The sequence below is a fragment of the Cucumis sativus genome, chromosome 2, assembly GCF_000004075.3.
Source record: "Cucumis sativus cultivar 9930 chromosome 2, Cucumber_9930_V3, whole genome shotgun sequence".
NCBI classification, from domain to species: Eukaryota; Viridiplantae; Streptophyta; class Magnoliopsida; order Cucurbitales; family Cucurbitaceae; genus Cucumis; species Cucumis sativus.
The window spans coordinates 10,516,045-10,535,483 of NC_026656.2; the positions used below are offsets into that span (position 1 = coordinate 10,516,045).

A 19,439-nucleotide genomic window follows, 5' to 3' on the forward strand; every position below is an offset into this window, starting at 1 on the left:
CTCTTCTGGAGCACGATTGGTAAATCTTGAAGTCTTGTGTGTTTTCGAACTGAAACCTGTGAGTTTTGACATGTCTGGCAATGCCATTCATTAAGAATCTATCATCCATTCATCAAGTTTAGGATGAAAGATGATGGTATTTATTTGTGAAAATGAAGTCAGGAGTAGTTTCTGCTTCTCAAGAAGCTTCTTTACTACGAAATTTTTACGACCTCTTGAGTGAATATAAATTTATCTTTATGGACACTTTTTCAGTTTCTTGGTATCCAAGAGCATTATAATCCTTTATGTTTGAGTTTATTGGAGAGGAAAAATTGATAGGCTAAATATGCATATCTGAATTGTGTTCAAACATTTCATAAATTTTAATCTCTGGTCCCTATAGTTGCAGAATTCTTTGATCATTAGTACTGTTGATGAAATAGTGATAACTGATAAGATAGAAATGTAATTCTATACAAAAAAAAAAATATTTTCAAGGTGGAATATTTACTAAATCAACTCTAAAAATGAGCAACATTAACCAATTCAAAAGATTTGATTTAGCTTGGATTGAAAATTACTTTGTTAGGGATGATTTGGTTAATATACTATATTAGAGATTTGAAGTTTGAACCTTGAGTGAGCGTAATATCAAAAGATATGATATCTTCGATGCTTCTCAGATTGCAGCTTTGGAGCAGGTAGCATAGCAATAATGCAATGAGTTTTAGTTTTAAAAAATATTTATAATATATAGAGAATCATACATTTGATGAACATATTGTTAATCTAAGATTCATGTGTACTTGGAGCTTATTGTCTATTTATATGTTTGAAACCACAAAAGCACCTTCATACATTAACATTGTGATGGACTGAATCCTATTTTAATATCATGCTCGCAACGGAAAAGCAACTAAGACAGAAAATTATCATACCAACCAAATGATACTCTGTTTGAAAAAACAACATAAAAAAGGTGGCGTTTAGGCACACAAACATCTTATGAGTTGAGTTTATATAATATATCAACTTATTGTTTGACCCACCAACTTTAAATGTTATAAAAGTTGAGTTGGTGTTTTCATCCCAACTCTTTTTCTTCCCTATGTTTTCAGTGGGTTCACCAATCAACCACCATTGGTGATTACCATTGTCACACTTCGATAACCAACTTCGACAACCACTTTTACAAGTCCAACTCTGACGATTGGTTTCAAGCTCCGACAACCACCTCTAATGATAAACTCCAATGACCACCTCCAACAATCACCTTCCAATGACCAACTTCGATGACCTATAACCACCTCTGATAATGAATCGAGACAAAAATCAACTTTGATGACCACCTTTGCATCCTCAATACCAAGGTCCAACAACAAACTCTTGCAACCAACTCCAAAACCACTTTCGTGCAAATCAACTTCTGCTCTAACAACCACATGCGTCTACAAACTTTGTTGAAAATCATTTTTGATAATCAACTTCGACAACCATCCTCAACTCTGGGTTCCAATAACTATCTCTAGTAAATTTTAAGGAAAAACACATTTGATAATCAAATTCAACAACAACCATCTCCAACAACCAATACCAACATCCACCTTAGGCAACCAAGAACGACAAATGTCACCTCTAATGAACACACTTAGCGGTCAACTCCAACGATCGTCTTTAGCAACTAACTCCAATCACTAACTTTGTCGTTTGTCTTAAGTGAATAACATGAAACTTGGCTTGTAAAAGTACTTTTAAATACAAATTTGAAATTGTTAATCTATAGTCTTTAATAATCATCTTTTATAGTGATTTGATGTTGAAAAGTTGTTTAAGGATGATGAGGTCATTCTTATAGATCTACTTGTCAATCTAGAAAATTGATTGCTTCTTAACAAGAAGCACAATGAAGGAATATGTAATTATTCGTGATTTTGGTAAAACTAACCAACTTAACTATTTTGAAAAACATTTATTTTGTATGCATGAAATTGACCCTTCGTTGACCATGATCATATAGACATACAAACACCTTATTATATATTTTTTTAGTTGAATTTACGTATCAAACTAACATAATAGCATACCGTATTCTAGGCATCTTATCTCAGCCCAACTTTCAAACACAATTTAACTTGAATTGATATGATTTGAGGAGGGGTTTGGAAATTTGAGTTACTCAATGAAAAAAGAGAGATTTGAGAGGAACAATTAAATTAAATTAAATTGAATAAATAACCCCAAACTTAATTTATATATATATATAATAAAAAGAAACAAAAGAAAGAAGAAGAAGAAGAAATGTAGAAACCACATCGGAAAGGGTTGAGAAGGAAGAGAGAGGGGGTTGGTATAAAAAGAGAGGTGAGCTGAATGTAGAAGTTTAAAAGGGTCGGTTGGCTAAATATGCCACGCTCACCCAAAATGAATGGGTAAGTGCTGTATGGCTATCTAGACATATGGCCGACATAATTTCTGGAAACTTCATAGGGTTGGCCCAATTGGCCGACCCTCCTTCGCTCCTTTTTACTAACATTTTTTATCAATCCTTATTATCTTGTTTCTTAATTTAACAAAATAATAAATTATATTTCAAAAATTAGCTCTATAATGTATTAACCTTGAGCATTTAATGTTTTATAATGCTTATTTTTAGTCTTGTTGGGAGCTGAGCACCGATTATGAGTTTATGTTATTAATTTGTAGGAGAAATCAACTCACATCATCATATATGAATATAAAGATCTTAATCTCAATGATGAATGTAGAGAGACCTTTAGAGTATGTCGTGGAAGTTATGAAATTAATCTCTACTAATTGACATTTTGTAAAAATTTGATTAATGATTCAACAAATCAATCAACCAATGGGCACTATGGAACTTTACACATTGGGCTCTTTACATAGCGCATTGGGCTCTTTACATAACACATTGGGCTCTTAATATACATAACAATACCCTAAAAATATCTTACAACTCTCTACACTCTCTCTCTTTCAATTAGACAGACATGGTTTTTGGACAGAATTCGGGGAGGAATTTTCTTCTATTTTGGCTCTTAACCATTACACAAATCCTTAAGCTTATACCCATGAGGTAATATAGAAGAGCTGCATGCATTTCATGAAGCTGCCATCGCTCTTTGTCCCATACTCTTCTTAATCTCATTTTATGTAAACTAAGTTAGTTTGTAAAGCGTTGAAGTTAACTTAGTTGTTTTAGTCACGAAATTAAAGGTATGTGTTGTAAAAACAGCTGTTAACAAATAATATGAGTTTGTCTGCCATGTTGTGTTATTATGCATACATAGTTAAGATGAATAATAATCTTATAATGGACGCATAGTAAGCATAAGCAAGTTTGAGCACTTTTAGGTGTTGGATGTCACCGGCCCCAAACATGGGATGTTTGACATTTCTCTCGCCTAAGTCGCACCGCAAAATTTGGGAGAGAGTGTGATATAATTTATCAAGTTTTATCAAATTGATTTAGTTAATGGTTTTGACATTTTAATTAATTACTCTTTCTATTTAGAAATTTTTATAATGTTCCATTTAATTAGAAATGCTACTGCAAATGCTCCATTCAAGGAAGGAGTTTTTTTTTAAATGAAAAAAATTACTTGTTTGAAAATAAAAGAAAATTTTCTATTAACATTTAAATTTTTTTACTAATATTTTTTTCTTTCAAATATAAATGTATAAAATTTCATAGAAATATAAGACTATCTTATCTTTGTTTGTGTTTGTCTTAGGAATAATTTTACTTTTATGATTGTGTTAATTAACTTGAACCTCAAAGTATTGAGGTCAAAGTTTTTTCTACTTATGAGACAATTATTCGATTTTTATTAGGTATTATTACACATTCATCAATGATACTAACTCTCGATCTTAACAAATAATTATTTTCATACCTTAAAAAACAATGCATGACTATATATGTGTATTATATTATATGATTGGTAGTACACCAAATTAAGAACTTTTTCTTTTTTTTCCGAGGTTAAAAATTAGAATTGAAGAAAAAAGAGAGTCAAATTGAGTCATAAATATAGTCCACTTTATAATTAAATACAAAGCCCAATAATTGTGTCTCATATATATCTCCTTCACGTGGTAGCTTTTACTATCAATTTTCATCAAAGGAACTTAAAAGTTATGGTTCAAACTTCAAAAACCAATGGCCTATACTCATAGGATAACCACCAATAACTATTGGTAATGTCACCTTACCTTTTCTTTTATTATTCCTCTTCTCCTTGAATATACAATGTATCATCTCTATAATAATTAGGTTAAAATCTTATTTTATCTTGTTTTGTTTTGCGTTCCTACACATTTAAATGTGTTTATTTCCGTTTTTGAATTTTTGAAAAAACATTAATATAGTCTAAAATTTTGTTAACTTTTTAACAAAATGATGCTGTGACTTTTACGTTTGAAGGAAGAAAGAATTGAGAAGAAGAGAGAAAAAAAAACACAAATGACTCACAAAACATCCTAAACTTAGGTGCTAAAAAAATTTGTATTTAGATGGAGTGCATCTTGGCATATGAGTTGAGAAAGTTGAGAAAGTGAATAGGATGAAAAATGTGGCAAAATGGTAACAATAAAAAATTGGGAGACAAAATTAATTACATCTATTCTTTAATTAAAAATTAAAACCCTAGATTTTTAGGAATGATTTTTATCTCATTTGGGTATATATATATATAGAAGATTAGAATATAAATTTATTATATTAATTAAATTGATAAATATAATATGTAATTAATTTGAAAGAGAAAATTTATAAATTGAAATGATGTTAGGTGGTAAATTGTGTTTGTTTGGAAAGCAAATGGTAATTGTAAGAAATAATAAATTATTTTGAAAATAATATATTTAGGAAAAATAAAAGAAATAGAGAATAAGTTGAAAAGAGACCTAAAGTTAGTGTATATTAAATTAAATGTCCCAAATGTTTTGTTGAAAAAGTAATGGACCAAATGGAACACTTAACTTTAATTTTCATTTTCTTCTTAAATTTATTATTCGCATCAACAGATATCCACCATCCACGTGTAATCTTATCTCTACCTTTTCAAAGGTTCACCTTTGACCACGTACCTTAAATATCTAACGTCATACCGCCGGAACACACACACTCACCCATCACAACCCCTTCTTTTTTATCTCTCTCCCAAATCCCATCTTTTTTTCCATCCCAATTATTACTTAATTATTACTCAATTTTAATATAATACAAATTTAGTGGACAACCTCCTTTTTATCTCTTATTTATCATCCACCACAATACAACGTCTAAAAACTAAACACTTTTTTCTCTCTCTTAATAATATTATAAACAATGGGATGTTTGAATTTTGGTTTGGAGGTTTTTCTGAATCTTCATTCATAAAATAAAATTGGTCAAAAGAAAAGATTGGATACACCACATTATATTCCTTTTAGATCAAACACCAACCATACTAAAACAATTACATCAAGTTAAGAATATGTCCCCCTTGTTTCTAGACTTTTCCACTCTCATCATCATATATACAAACACATGGGATTTTATTATTTTTTTAAAAAAGATAAAAGATAAACATTAAAAAGACACATATATAATTAAGAAGTAATTAAAATTTATATATAATTGAACCATAAATCCAAAGACTAGATTAGAAGTAATTTTAAAGTGCAATATTGTGGGATGGAGAATAAGTGGTAATGTAAAGGCACGTGCGAGGAGAAGTAGGAGGCAGTTATTGGAGGTCCCAAGTAGAGCACTAAAAATCGTGCTACCCACATGCCTTCTTTTCTCTCCCTATAATAACCCCTTTTTCTCTCCCTCAATCCTTCTTATCTTCTACTTTCATCTCCTTTCCCCCTTTCTCTTCTTCTTTATCTCATGGCCGACTCCCACCCACCAACCTCCCCCGCCGCTACCCCTAGCCGTCTTCAGCGCCGCGCTCCGGCATCCCTCCAAATCAATCGCTCCGATTGGAAGGTCGCCATCCCTCTCTTGTCCCCCCTCGTCTCTCCTTCTTCCTCTCCCAAAGATATCCACAGTTGGAGTACCCCCGATTCAAGACAACCTTCCTCAACTACTTCTTCTTCTTCTCATCATCATCACCTTCTTCATCACCATCACCATCATAAAGAATCCGACCCGGAGAAGGCGCCGGTCTTCAAGAAATGGCAGCATCCGGCGGCTCCATTTCATTACGATTCCGGTGCTAGGGCTCCCAGATTTGTACCCGTTTAGATTTTTGTTTTATATTCAAAGAAAATAAAATCTCTTGAATTTGATCTGTAGATCTAACGCTCTCAGTTTGAGGAGCTTATTGACTGCAACTTATGCTTAACCACACTCGAATATTTGTACATTGCTTTTCTTGTTATTTATGAATTGCTCACATCACTCATTACTCATTACAGTACTTAACGTTTTGATTGAAAGTCACATTTGTTAATCAATCATTATTTACGTGTCGTACTACCAACGCCATTTTATTTTCCACTAATATTCATTCTTATCATCTATCCAATTATATTTTTAACTAATTTTTCTACTTCCTTCAATTTTCAAAAATCACACATTTATTCATTTATTTGTTAAATAATTTCAAATTAAATAATTGAACTAAATTTATGCACATTTTCAAATGAACCAAAATAGATAGTGAGACATTGATACACAGAATATGAAGATTTGTCATTTACGATGCTAATTGAACCATCCTCTATCAAAGTTAAGGTATAAATTGGTATTATTTTTGTTTTTTCATGTATTTGTGTTATTTAATTTTAAAAGAGAAAGGAAGGCACAAGCACAATGGTATTTTTAGTTTATCCAATACTTCTTCTTACCTAATATTTACTTTAACTAACACATACCTCTTTATTTTATGTACATCTCATCCATCTACCTTCTACCTGCTGGATTACTTTCAATACAATTATGGAAAATATCAAAATTTTAATTTTATGTCTAATAAAAATATTAATTCAATGTGTTCTCCATTTTTCATTTTTATATTTTCTTTTAATAAATCATTATAACTATTAAAATATTTAATTAATGTATTCTTAAATATGTACGGCTTATTTACCTGGGTTCTTTTATTTTCTCTATTTAATCTCTTTACTATTCTAATATTTTAGACATAATATCAAATAGAAAATCTCCTTTTAAAAAATCAAATCAAATTTTAAATTAAAAATGAATACAATTTTAAAAAGTTTTAATATAAGGTGTGAAACCATAAATGAATGGGGGTCACATTTTTTAAAACGTACCTTTTCAAATCTGTTTCAATTTTTATATTTGAAAATTTTTCAATAATTTATTTTTTACTAACTGTTCATCTCTATTATGCAAAACTATTAATTACTTTGAACAGTTTACTTAACCCACTAGATTTATTGCTATGTTGACTAAATTATTAAAATTTAATAAAGTTGGCCAAAGTAATGGTATTGACGTTATCTTTATTACTAAAATTCTTTAGTTTAATCTCTCATCCTACACTTATATACTAAATAATTATAAGTTAACTTAATGGAATTTTTTAAGATAGAGAAAAATAAAATTGTAATTACTTTGTTTTTACTATGGGAACTGAGTGGAAGGGAGATGGTAAAATGAAGAATAATTGAGAGATGATTGGATGATATTTGTTATAACTTATACAAATGGACTCTTCTTTATAAATAATTTTTTAATGTCCTAAGCTAGACATCACATCATTTTAATATATGATTGTGACAGAACATGTTAAAATAGTATCCTATGCTACAATAGTATAAAAATAATTGTTAAAATCCTTCCTATAGTTCACTTTTTTTGTTTGCAAATTCTTTTCTATTGTATTCCTAATATTTGGGTTTGATAGAAATTCTAGAGTTTTGTTATGTTTATAAATTTCTTCTAATAGTTTTGCTAATGAATGAAATTGAAATTTTGTTTTTTTTTTTTAAAAAAGATACTGTTGATTTGGCAGAAGCACTTAATACATCTTTATTAGGTGGACACCCCTTAGCATTCTTATCATTCTTGTTTCATTAGTAATCAACTAAGATAGTACAAGAAGCAAAAAAATACAAGAAGGAGGGCTAGAAGATAAGCACGATACAAGTGACGAAAAGGGCTAAACAATAGAATTGTGATTGTAATTAGCAAAAAGCTTGATCTAGTGGACCAAAAAGACCCGTGAGAGCACAAACATCATCCCAAATCTCACATGTGGATCTTTCCTTTCCTTTGAAGATTCTGTGATTTCTTTCCAACCAAATTGACCACAATAATGCATGTAACAAAAAAGTTGAAAGTGATAGCCCCTCTTTTGTTCATTTGATTTATGGAACAAATCTCTTTACATAAACAATTAACATTGTCGTGTGTATTCTGCCAATGTATCAAAGTTCCAACCCTGTTCCAAACTTTTTGGAAAGTTTTCGCAAGAGATGAAAATGTGATATAAGGTTTTTGATTTTCTTTTGCAAGGATAGCACCAATTCGAATTGAGGCGCCAACTTGAAAGGTGCTTTTGAAGTTTGTCAGAAGTGTTTTAATGCATTCATAAAAGGAGAGTCCAGATGAAGAACTTACATTTCTTTGGAATGCTAGACTTCCGAATTCAGCTTCCATAAGGGTTTATCAGCTCCACTGTTAACGATCGGGTAAACAAGGAAAGATTGAGCTCATTTAGATGTTGAAAATCAAGAGGCTTGTGAGAGGTTTTCTTGGTTGAATATCTCAATCCTTAGTATTTGTATTCCACAAATCATTTACATGTTGAAAATCGAGTCCTAAGTATCTGCTGTTTTTTTTTTTTTTTTTTATGTTGTTAAAATATAGAAATGAAAGTAAATGATTAAGAGTGCGTTTGAATTATCTATGGAAAAAAATGTTTTTCAAAAATACATTTTCTTTTTCTTAACACTCAAACGTTGTAGGGTCGAACAAATTGTCTTGTGAGATTAGTACTTAAGGTATGCGTAAGCTGCTCATACACTTAAAAAAAACTTTTTCTTTAAATAAGTTTAAAATTTAACCACTTACATGTTTGATTATATTAGATCTTTATCCATATTTGATTATATTAGATCTTTTTATAGGTGTTTATATACATAATTTTCTCAAATTTTGGTTGTTTTTTTTAAAATGAATTATTTTTTAATCTCATTCTTCAAAAATGCATTTTCAAAAGAAACACATCAAAAAAATTTAAATGGTTTATTTTTCAAATTTAAACATTAAGTCAATGCTATTTTACATCTCTAATCCGCTGAAAAAAATGTCATTTTCTTTGATTAATTTTCACTTGTTTGAAAATATTTTAATACCTAATTAAAAAATTCTAAAGAAATTATAAGGCAAAATGATAACTTAATTTACAAAATTGGATTTTTTCAAAAATAAAAAATTAACAAATTATATAGACTCACGTAAACAAAACCACTACAAAATTTTGTATGAAATGAAATATGATTTTGTCACTGAGTAAGGATTGATTTTAAATTTCACCAATTTAGTTTACATTTAATACTTAATTTCAACCTTATATATACATACATACTTTAAAGGAAAATCATTAAAATGTTCGATTCAATTTAAGATATAAAATTGTTCTATTCAATAAAAATATATGACTACTTAAGGTTTTTCGTTGGGTAATCATCTCAACTTTTTGTTTTTGTTTTCTTTGTTTATTTAAAACAAACTTGGAAAGAAAGAAAGAATAAATCTGGAGCTAAAGCTTGCAAATAAAACAGTAGAGAAGATTTGTTAAAGTAGAAAAAACAATAAGGCAACAAGACATGTACGAAGAAGATCAAAAGGGAAGAAGAAGAAATACTCAGAATTATAGTGGCATGGTTCCATGATATTTCACCTACATCCACTCTCAAGAAGGCAGCAACACAAGAACTTCATTCACCGGGTGGGTTTAATTTTCAAAAACCACAGCAGTAGTAGACTCACATAAACTTTTTATTTTCTCTCAGATTTTAGGGAGTGAAATTTCTAAGCATTCTCTACGAAATTTCTAACTTGTTTTTCTTCTATTTATAAGTAACTCATGTACTGAAGGCTGCAGAAACAAATTAATAACTGTGCTACAAGTTTTCAGTTACTAATCCACATAAGATAGATTGCTTCAATTGATTCTAATTAAGATAGAACCCATACTCTCAAACAAAAGAGAAGTTTAGGGATTTTTTTATCCCTTTAATGATCCCCATAAGTTTGCTTTATGTGTCCACAAAGTTTTTGATGTCAACAACGTCACTAAGATGCTCATGGCAAAAACCCTAATCAAACTTTTTTTTCTTCCTTATTCTCAATGTGGAAAAACAAAATAGGGAGAGAGTTTTTAGAATTGAAAATGATGGAAGAGAGTTGGGAGAAATGAGAGAAATACACCTAAATGAAAATATTTTTGAGAAAGGTTAAAGGAGAGAGAAACGACAAGCGTTGCAGTACATATAAAACAAAAAACGAAAATGAGATTGACCACTGTCTTAAGATTCCCAAATTTGAGGTGGGTTCTACCTTTCATTACCATTCATAGTTTTAGCAAACACAAACCATGAATATAAATTTGACCGGTCTTGTAAATTTTATTTTTATTTCTTTGTTAATAAAAACGAACCAATTAATTAAATACTTAATTTGAAGTGTTGGGGAAAACCAAGAAAAGATATATAATAGTCTATATATGCTTGTGTATGAGATAGGATTATGCCATATGTTCTTCAAACTAATTAAGACATATGTTCTTCATTCGTAGTTCACACATTGAAATCTTCGTCTCTTCTTACATTATAAATGTATATGTATGTCGTATATAGGGTCATTACTGCAAGTTGGAGGAATCTTGTAAGAATATGCTACCTAATGAGTTTGAAAATATTAATGAAATCATTTAAATGAATTTTCTTATTTTCTATCTAGAGGGTCACAATCTCTCTTTTTCTTTAAGCATATATACAGAATATTTGTTTCTGATTTTAATTTTATATTAATTGAAAAAGGGAAATATGTTGACATATTAGTAAGATATGTTTGTTGAATTTTGATATCAGATGTTGATATGGTTTGAATGGTCAATATTCAAAATACGGATAAACAAACCAAAACAAAATGGGTGGGCTATAATACAAAGAACATTTTCAAAAAAGCATTCCAACCATAAATTATTAAACTATAATTATTATTCTCTCAATAATCCCTCCCAAACCCTAATTGAGAGATATTTTTAATCATATTTAGAACTGTAGAATAATATACTTATATATATATAATCTTTTTAATGCATATATCCTTTATATATATATACATATATATAAATCAATTGGGCCTCTTAACACATGGGCCAATTCGGCCGATGATTTCGTTTGGCCCATAACTTCTACGAAGAAACCCTCGTCGTTAGGATGTAAGGATAATGGTAACCAATAATAATTAAACACATTGTAATATTTCTAAGATAGACTTTTTTACGTTTAGTGATAGATCAATATTTACAATTTGATTTATCAGTGATAAATTTTGATAAATTTGTTATATTTATAATTTTTTTTAAATGTTGATACATACTTAATTATTTTGAATCTAATCGTTATATTTACAACTATCCTAACTATCCTTAATTATTTTAATTCGAATAACATACACTTAAATTTAGTTACAAAAGTTTGCACTCTCAGTGTTAGTTACAAAAGTTTGCACTCTCAGTGTTCTTGAATCATACTTCTCTTCAGTTTCTAAAACTAATATCTAGTAATTAATTAGTTATAAAAAAGAATAGAGAGAGAAGATAATTAAACCCAAATGAATTAAAATTGAAATGTGGGAGAAAGTAGTTAATAGGTGGAGATTTAAGGGAATAATTAAAAGAATACATAAATTATGTAAGAGTATTATAATTGTGATAAAGATGAAGGGATTATTTGGAATTGAAGAGAAAAAAAAGAGAGAAAAGTGATTGATACGAAAGAGGAAAGAAACAAACACAAAAATCACAAAGGGGTGGCATCACCCAACAGCAGCACTTGTAAAGTTATGTATATATATTCCCCCAAATAAGAAACCACTAGTGGGGGGAAGCAAATTGTTGGTCATATATTCTCCAAACACATATGCTCACTACAAACACACAACCTCTTGTTTCTTCAATTTCTATAACTAAAAAGCACTCAACATATCCACTTTCTTCATTTTTTGCTTATCTCTCTCATCCTTCAACTTAAATGAATAATACCAAAATGTATCCATTTTATTTTCACCACTAAATTTATTATGTCTACGTCCATCCAAATTTAAAATAACAATTTCTTGTCATTTTTATCATTTTTATCATAATTAGACTAAATCATCCTCTAAAACCTTTCTAAATTCAATAATTTCAATACGATCAGCTTCATAATTATTAATTATTTCTTTTTTTTCTTATAAAAACATAATTTCAATTTCTTTATGGTTTTATCCATTTAATTATTTTCTTTTTTTCCTTATAAAAACATAATTTCAATTTCTTTATGGTTTTATCCAATCATCATGCCAAATCACATACTCTAATTGAATGATCACATAAGATATGACTACTTTAACAACTTAACAAGATGAAGAATCAAACCTCTAAATAGAAAAAGAGAAGAGAAGAAAATGTATAATGTTCCTATCTAAACCAATCGCATCACTTGAATATTGTATGATATGCAATCAATTCAATCAAATAAATTATGGAACTGTTTCTTATAAAGTTTTATAAAGTTTTAGAAATTTCATGTAATAAAATGATGCGTAAAGGTTTAGAAATTAAAATTAATTGGATTTTGCTGTTTGCGTAAAAATAATGACAAAAGATTGATATAAATATTACATTATTTTTAGTAGTTGAACCTAAAACGTTTAATTATGATGAATTAGTTTAACCAAACCCCACCATAGATTTTGAGTTCTTTTATTATACCATCAAACAATAATCTATGCATTTTCAAATGAATTGAACTGTGTTTTGTAAGGTAACGTTTTGTATTAATTTAGTTCTTACTACTTACATTTTAAGAAATATTTTATTTTAGGTCCAACAATATATATTTCAATTTAGTCTATAAATTCTTATTTCTAACCATCCAAATATGTGTTATATTAGGCATTGGACTTTAAAAGGTAAATGACCTTGATTAGGTACAAAAACAAAAACATTTAAATACATTTTAGGATAACACTTATTTTTGTGCATCTTGTCACGTGACAAATTCTTCTTATTATTTTTATAAAATATTTTATTTTATCATGTGAGTGATAATAACGAGAGAGATAATGTATAAAAAGGGGTGCATGTATCTAAATGTTATCCACAGAATTGAGAGGTTAGCTTGAAAGACTCTATTTGAAAGATTTATTCACCCATCAAGCATAAAATTAAAAAAATGACCTGTACATTTTACAAGTTCGTAACTCATTGTATACAACACAAAACTAAAATAAGTTTAACTCAATTAACATACAAAATGTGTTATATGAATCAAGAAGGGTAATTATTATTAAAGTCTTATGTTATTGTAGTTGAGTTATAACAACTTTTGTGTATGTGTAGATTGTTTTAGTTTGAGTTATTAAAGTATGTGTTGTTGGTTTGTAAACTGTTTTAGTTTGATAAGAAGATAATAAAGATTGTAGCAAATAATAAAAAATGATAGACCTAAAATAGTAAAAGTTGTAACAAATAATAAATTCATTAACAAATGAGGGTTTTTACGAGGAGAATTGTCAAAAATAGTAAATTTGACAAAATATTTACAAGCTATAACAAAATTTCAAATTCTATCAATAATAAACATAGCTAGTGAGATGCTTATATGAGTCACATTGATACCCAATGATAAAAGGATATCACTAACTATTTATGATAGAATGAAAAAATGTTAATATAGTTTGTAAATATTTTAATTAATTTTGTTATTTTTAAAAACGCCTCTATATATAATAGTGTTAATGGTAGCTAATTGAAGATTTACAAATAGTATTTACTATAGTACGATATGGTAATTATTATAATCTTAGGTAATCTTTGTCCAAACCATCCTTGAAATGTTCCTAATTCAAAATTTTCACTTCATTATACTAAAAGAATACAATTTCAAAAATTTCATAAACTAAGGTGAGATTTAATTTTAGTAACAAAGGATTAGAAACATAAACACATACTTTAAAAGCTTACAGACAAAAATGGATTGTAAATCCAATGAAAATATCATAAAACTTCAACCAAAAGATCATACATTTAATTTGAAGCTTTATGAGTACATATCTTTTCAATGTGAAAAACAATATATAGATATGATATCTAAACCCTACCAGTAAATTAGGTTAGGGACAAAAATGACTATGAATATTATTGTATGACAAAAATGACATGAACTTAGCTCAACTGGTACCTCTGTATGTTCCTATGGACAACAGGTTTCGGGTTCAAATCCCCACCCTGCCTTCTTCAACCATGAAGCAATTGAAAATTTTGATTACTTGTCGTGTTAAAATTGAACTTGTTTATGTTTTTAATTAGATTTTTGTTTTTTTTTAAAAAGATTAATGCTTTTATATTTGAAATATGAAATTTTTAATTAAAAATTCAATCTATTAGACCAAATGGCAAATCACAAACTTACAAGTGTATGATTGAGAATTTTATTTTCCGTTTAATCATGATTGTTTTTTTGATTAATATAGCAACAAATGGATAAGGATTTAGCTAAGATTGTGTAAAGGCCAAAATTTAAAAGGCAAACGGCAACTTTTATAATATTATTAAGCTTCAAATATATATATATATATATATATATTATATATATATATATAAGGACAAAATTTTACTTACAGATAATTCATACAATTCCACTTGATATTTCAGATTTCTATTCAATAATTGTTATTGGAGTACACTTTTTTTTATAGACATTGGAATACACATTACTACTACAAAATATCAAACCATTAATATTATGGTGGATTTGGACTAAAGAATATAAATGACTTCTTGTGAGAATATAAGCAACAAAAGTTGAGGAGATATATAGCACGATTCAGGTCAAAAGTAGCAACCTAGGACCAAGATGGGTCAAGGGAAAAGGGATGACTTGGGCCTCGACCTAGGGTGAGTATTACCAACATGCCTAACCTAGAAGATCACCTATATATTTGCCCAAAATATAGCAAAAGTAATGTGCTTGACCTCATTAGTATGAGACCAACACTAGAAAAAGGCCAAACAATTCATGTCTCAGATACACTTTATCCAAATTAAGTTAAAAGATAACCTTAAAGCAACGTTGTCCTGAAACGACACCTGTAAAAGGTCAAATGAGTCAAGTTAACTTAGAAACCCCTAAGTAGAGGGTTTCTAGATCAATTACGTACGCATATAATCACATCAAGATAGCTCTAATGAAAGTAAGTTCATTTCAATATTTAAACTCTCTACTTGCTACACATAATACTTTTTGACGTAAGGATTAGAATCTGTGTGACAAATACAAATTTTATTTGTATGAAAAAGACTATATAGGTTTAGAAAGTATGATATAAGGGAGAAAATAAGGTATTTTAATTTTGATTTTGACTTAATAATATCATTTTTAACCAACAATAATCATAGTGGATTATGAAAAAAGAGGGACAGAAAATTTGAAAAGCTCAAGGGATGGAAAAAAGTGAGTGTTATTCCCTTAAAGAAAAAGTAAGTTGAGTTTGGTCCCTTTCCTCTTTCTCTAAAGGGGACATCAATTTCAATAATGATGCTTTCGTGCTTCCGAACTCCTTTTTTTTTTTTTTTTGCATTGAATTGCATGCTTCCAAACCCACTTTCACTATGGAAGAACTCACCCTATTCAAAATTAGGGTTTGTGGGATAAACAAACCAAACCAATGGATAGTACTACAACCTCTCGCGGTACTTAAATTTCGTTGTAAAAAGGCGATTGTAATTAATTTGGTCTTTTTTTAACCTGACCATTTCATAATAATGACTACACAAGTGTGAGATTTTTCTTCTTCTAATATATAACTAATTTTGAAGAGGGAGAAATTAAACCTCCTACTCAAAAAAAGAAGAAGAAAAACATGCATTAAATTTATTTTAGTATTAAGTGTTTTGAGTTCGTCAAATCTACGTTTGTCACGTTTTTTCGATTATATAAAATTTACTCGTATAAGCTAGTAGATGACTCTTTTTATTAAAAGAATTAAAGATTATATTCGGTGATTCTTTTGTTTATAATAAGGTTAACACACGTTATTAAAGAACAATAACATAAATAAAGGAGAATAATCATTATGAATATTGATTTGATTTTATGTATAGGATAAATAGGATGAAATAACACGTTCAATTTTCCATGTAAAACCTGAGAAATATATTTGAGGTTAGTTTGGTAGACTACTTTTAAATATAATAAAATTAATCAAAATATTTACAAGAATAGTAAAATTTTGTATATTTGAAAATATTATGCAACTTGCTCAGGTTGATCATCTTAAACAAAATTTGGAGCTAAACAATAATTGGTAGTACCTACAAGTAATATGTGAATTAAGTTATTTTAAATCAAATCTTTTACTAAACTACAACTGTGAGAGAGAAGATTGAGACATGAGATCAGAAGATCATATTAATTACCATCCGATTAAAGCTCATTCTCAAATTTTGAAGAAATTAAAAGGAGTAACAAAAGTAACTATGAACTAATAATTCAAATCCAAATTGCATGAGATGTTCAATGAAGCTTTTTTTTTAAAAAAATAATATTATTGTCAATGTATACTCAAATTAATTAGGAAAACCTAAACAACGTTTTAAACAAATAATTTTATTTTAACAAAATATTAAAAGAACAAAAAATGAACACGTACAATTCTAAAATGGAGTTTGTGACTTTGGTTTCCAGTTATCTAATCTAATATATACTTTAATTTCATATGATATATATAGTAGTGTGAGTGGCGAAAAAGATTTAATTATTTATTTTAGTTTATAGAATAATATAGATAATTTTTTTAAAAAATATATATATAATTGAAAAAGTGAAGTATATTTAATAATAATATAAAATAAAAAGTTTGATGTTTATAAAAAGAAGAAAGGTAAAAGGAAAACAAAAAACCCCATGATATATGCTCTATTGTGAGTAGCAACATTGATTGATGATGATCACAAAACAAAAGGTTTGACCCACTTTCTTTTTGTCAGCATTTGGTTGCCATTTTGCTACCTAAAATGAATGGTCATCTGGGTCTTCTTCTACTTCTAACCCCATCTCCATTTTTAATTCTTTTCTTTTTCCCCTTCAATTATAGATAAAATTATTAAACCATACCTAATCCCACTACACTTCTCCACTTTTCATTCTTATTTATTTCTTTATTTGGGTCAATGTAAATATGTATTTGGATGATTGGATATATATATTGATAATGTAAATCCCAAATCAAATTCTTCTCATGGTCTTCTTTGTGAGATAGAGAATGGGTTATTTTCTCAAAACGACTATATTTTTCCAAATAATCCGACAGAGAAGAAGATGGGAAAAGACATATTAGATTTAAGCATTTTTGTGTATATATATATATAATCTTTCTCATCGTTGGGTTCTCTAAATTAATTGATGAATGATTTCATTTTTGAGGGCTTTGTCACTTTTTATATTTTTTTATTTTGTAGATGTGTGGCAATGGTAGGTTAACAAAAGGAAATTAAACAAAAGTATTAAATATTAAAAACAAAAAGAAAAAAGAAAACAAAAGAAAAGAGAGAAAGTAGGAAGTGATGATAGATTGGCATGCTTAGGAGGGCACAGTGACATTATAATGAGGAGGGGGAGCAGGTGTACTTAAATCATACCCACCTTCCCAAACCCTAAAAAAGGCCTTCATAAACCTAATATTTATATGAGGTCCTCTAGCTCAAAATATAATACTTTTTTGGTTTTTTAAAAGTGGACACTACTCATACACAATTGTGTTGAAACGAAACTTACATTTCTCAAAATAAGTTTTTCTAAGTCCTTTTATTCTTCTCATCACATTTCTTATACGTTTCCTTTTTTCTTTTTTTGTTATGTTACCTCATTCCTCTCTTTTCTACTTCGTTCTCATAATCTTGTAGTCATTTGGTCTTATTTCTTAGGGAGCAAGAGAGGAAAATGAAAATTAGGGCAACATGAAACAAGATCATGCAATAATATTATAAGAAGTGAGAGATCGGAAAAAAAAAATTAAAAGTGATTGAAATTATAGAAAATGTAATACTTTATGTTGACTCTAATAAAGTTTGTTATAAAACCTTATTTTACAAAACCAAATCAAATATTATTTTTGTTTGACACCGTTCTAAATAAGTTTATTGTCAAGATATTCTAAAATTAACTTTTGAAAGTTATTAATCTTTTAACAATTTGGGCTGTGGGTGAACACTAAATGCAATTAAATTGAGTAGAACAACTTTTTTTTAAGCCTTGGTTCAAAATTAACTAATTAAAATGAATTCAACTGTTTATAGTATATATAATTCATATACTTCATGCATCTATACTAAATAAATATTATATTCATATTCATTAAATATGACCACATTGGTTTCAAACGATATATATATATATATATATATATATGAGATTCAAAAAAATCTTGTAAAAAAGCGTGGAACTCTTCAAGTTGTAATGTGTTGAGAATGTTTATGAAATTTGTAAAGAATAAGTTGATAGTGGATCAAGAAATCTCGGCGATCTTCTCTATCTATTGAAAAATTGTTTATCCCTACACCCACATCCAAGTATATGCTTCAACGTGAATTAAACAATGGTAAATTAATACAATTAATAGAAGCTTCTCATAAAATACCCACCCATAACCTAGTGGATAAAGTACATTCCATAGTTCGATCATGGGATTAACAACTTATCATGCATTATATTCAATGACTTTGGCATTTGGACATTAAACAAATGAGTTAGTAGCAAGTTGGGTGAATCGAGTGGTTGAGTTTTGTTGGCTTCATCTTAGAGACCACTTGAAAGAGAATCTCTAGTGAATTTTTGTCATGAATATCTAAATTAATAGGATGAATGGAGCCGTACTTATTTTGTTCGAAACAAAACAATTAGGATTAGGCTCGTGGAACTAGAATGTGTATTATCCATATTAGAGTTGTTTAAAAAGAAATTAAAATGAAGGTAGAGTGAAATGATCGATGATTGTAATAGATACCAATAAAATCATTTAACTGGACATGCATATTTTTCCATTTTACTCTCCAATGGACGGTTGCTTGTAAGATAACCTAATTAGTAAAATTGAAAACAAATGGGATAGGATAAATTCAAAGTCCATTAAGGTTACTTTCTTTCATAAAAGATATATACAGAAAGCAATTGTGTAGTTAAATTAGTCCAAATGTGAAGAGTGA

At 28.6% G+C, this 19,439-nt stretch overlaps 1 protein-coding gene and 1 non-coding gene across 2 annotated transcripts; both read left to right on the forward strand.

Annotated features, from left to right (window-relative positions):
- The first annotated feature begins 2,363 nt into the window (after positions 1–2,363).
- Positions 2,364–2,495, forward strand: LOC116402316. The gene has a single exon (XR_004214830.1). It is a non-coding gene; the product is annotated as a U11 spliceosomal RNA (small nuclear RNA).
- Positions 2,496–5,815: 3,320 nt separating this feature from the next.
- Positions 5,816–6,407, forward strand: LOC101221063 (uncharacterized protein At4g14450, chloroplastic). The gene has a single exon (XM_004142210.3). It carries the CDS (start codon positions 5,879–5,881, stop codon positions 6,233–6,235), a length of 357 nt encoding a protein of 118 aa, XP_004142258.1. The 5' UTR covers positions 5,816–5,878; the 3' UTR covers positions 6,236–6,407.
- The last annotated feature ends 13,032 nt before the right edge of the window (positions 6,408–19,439 follow it).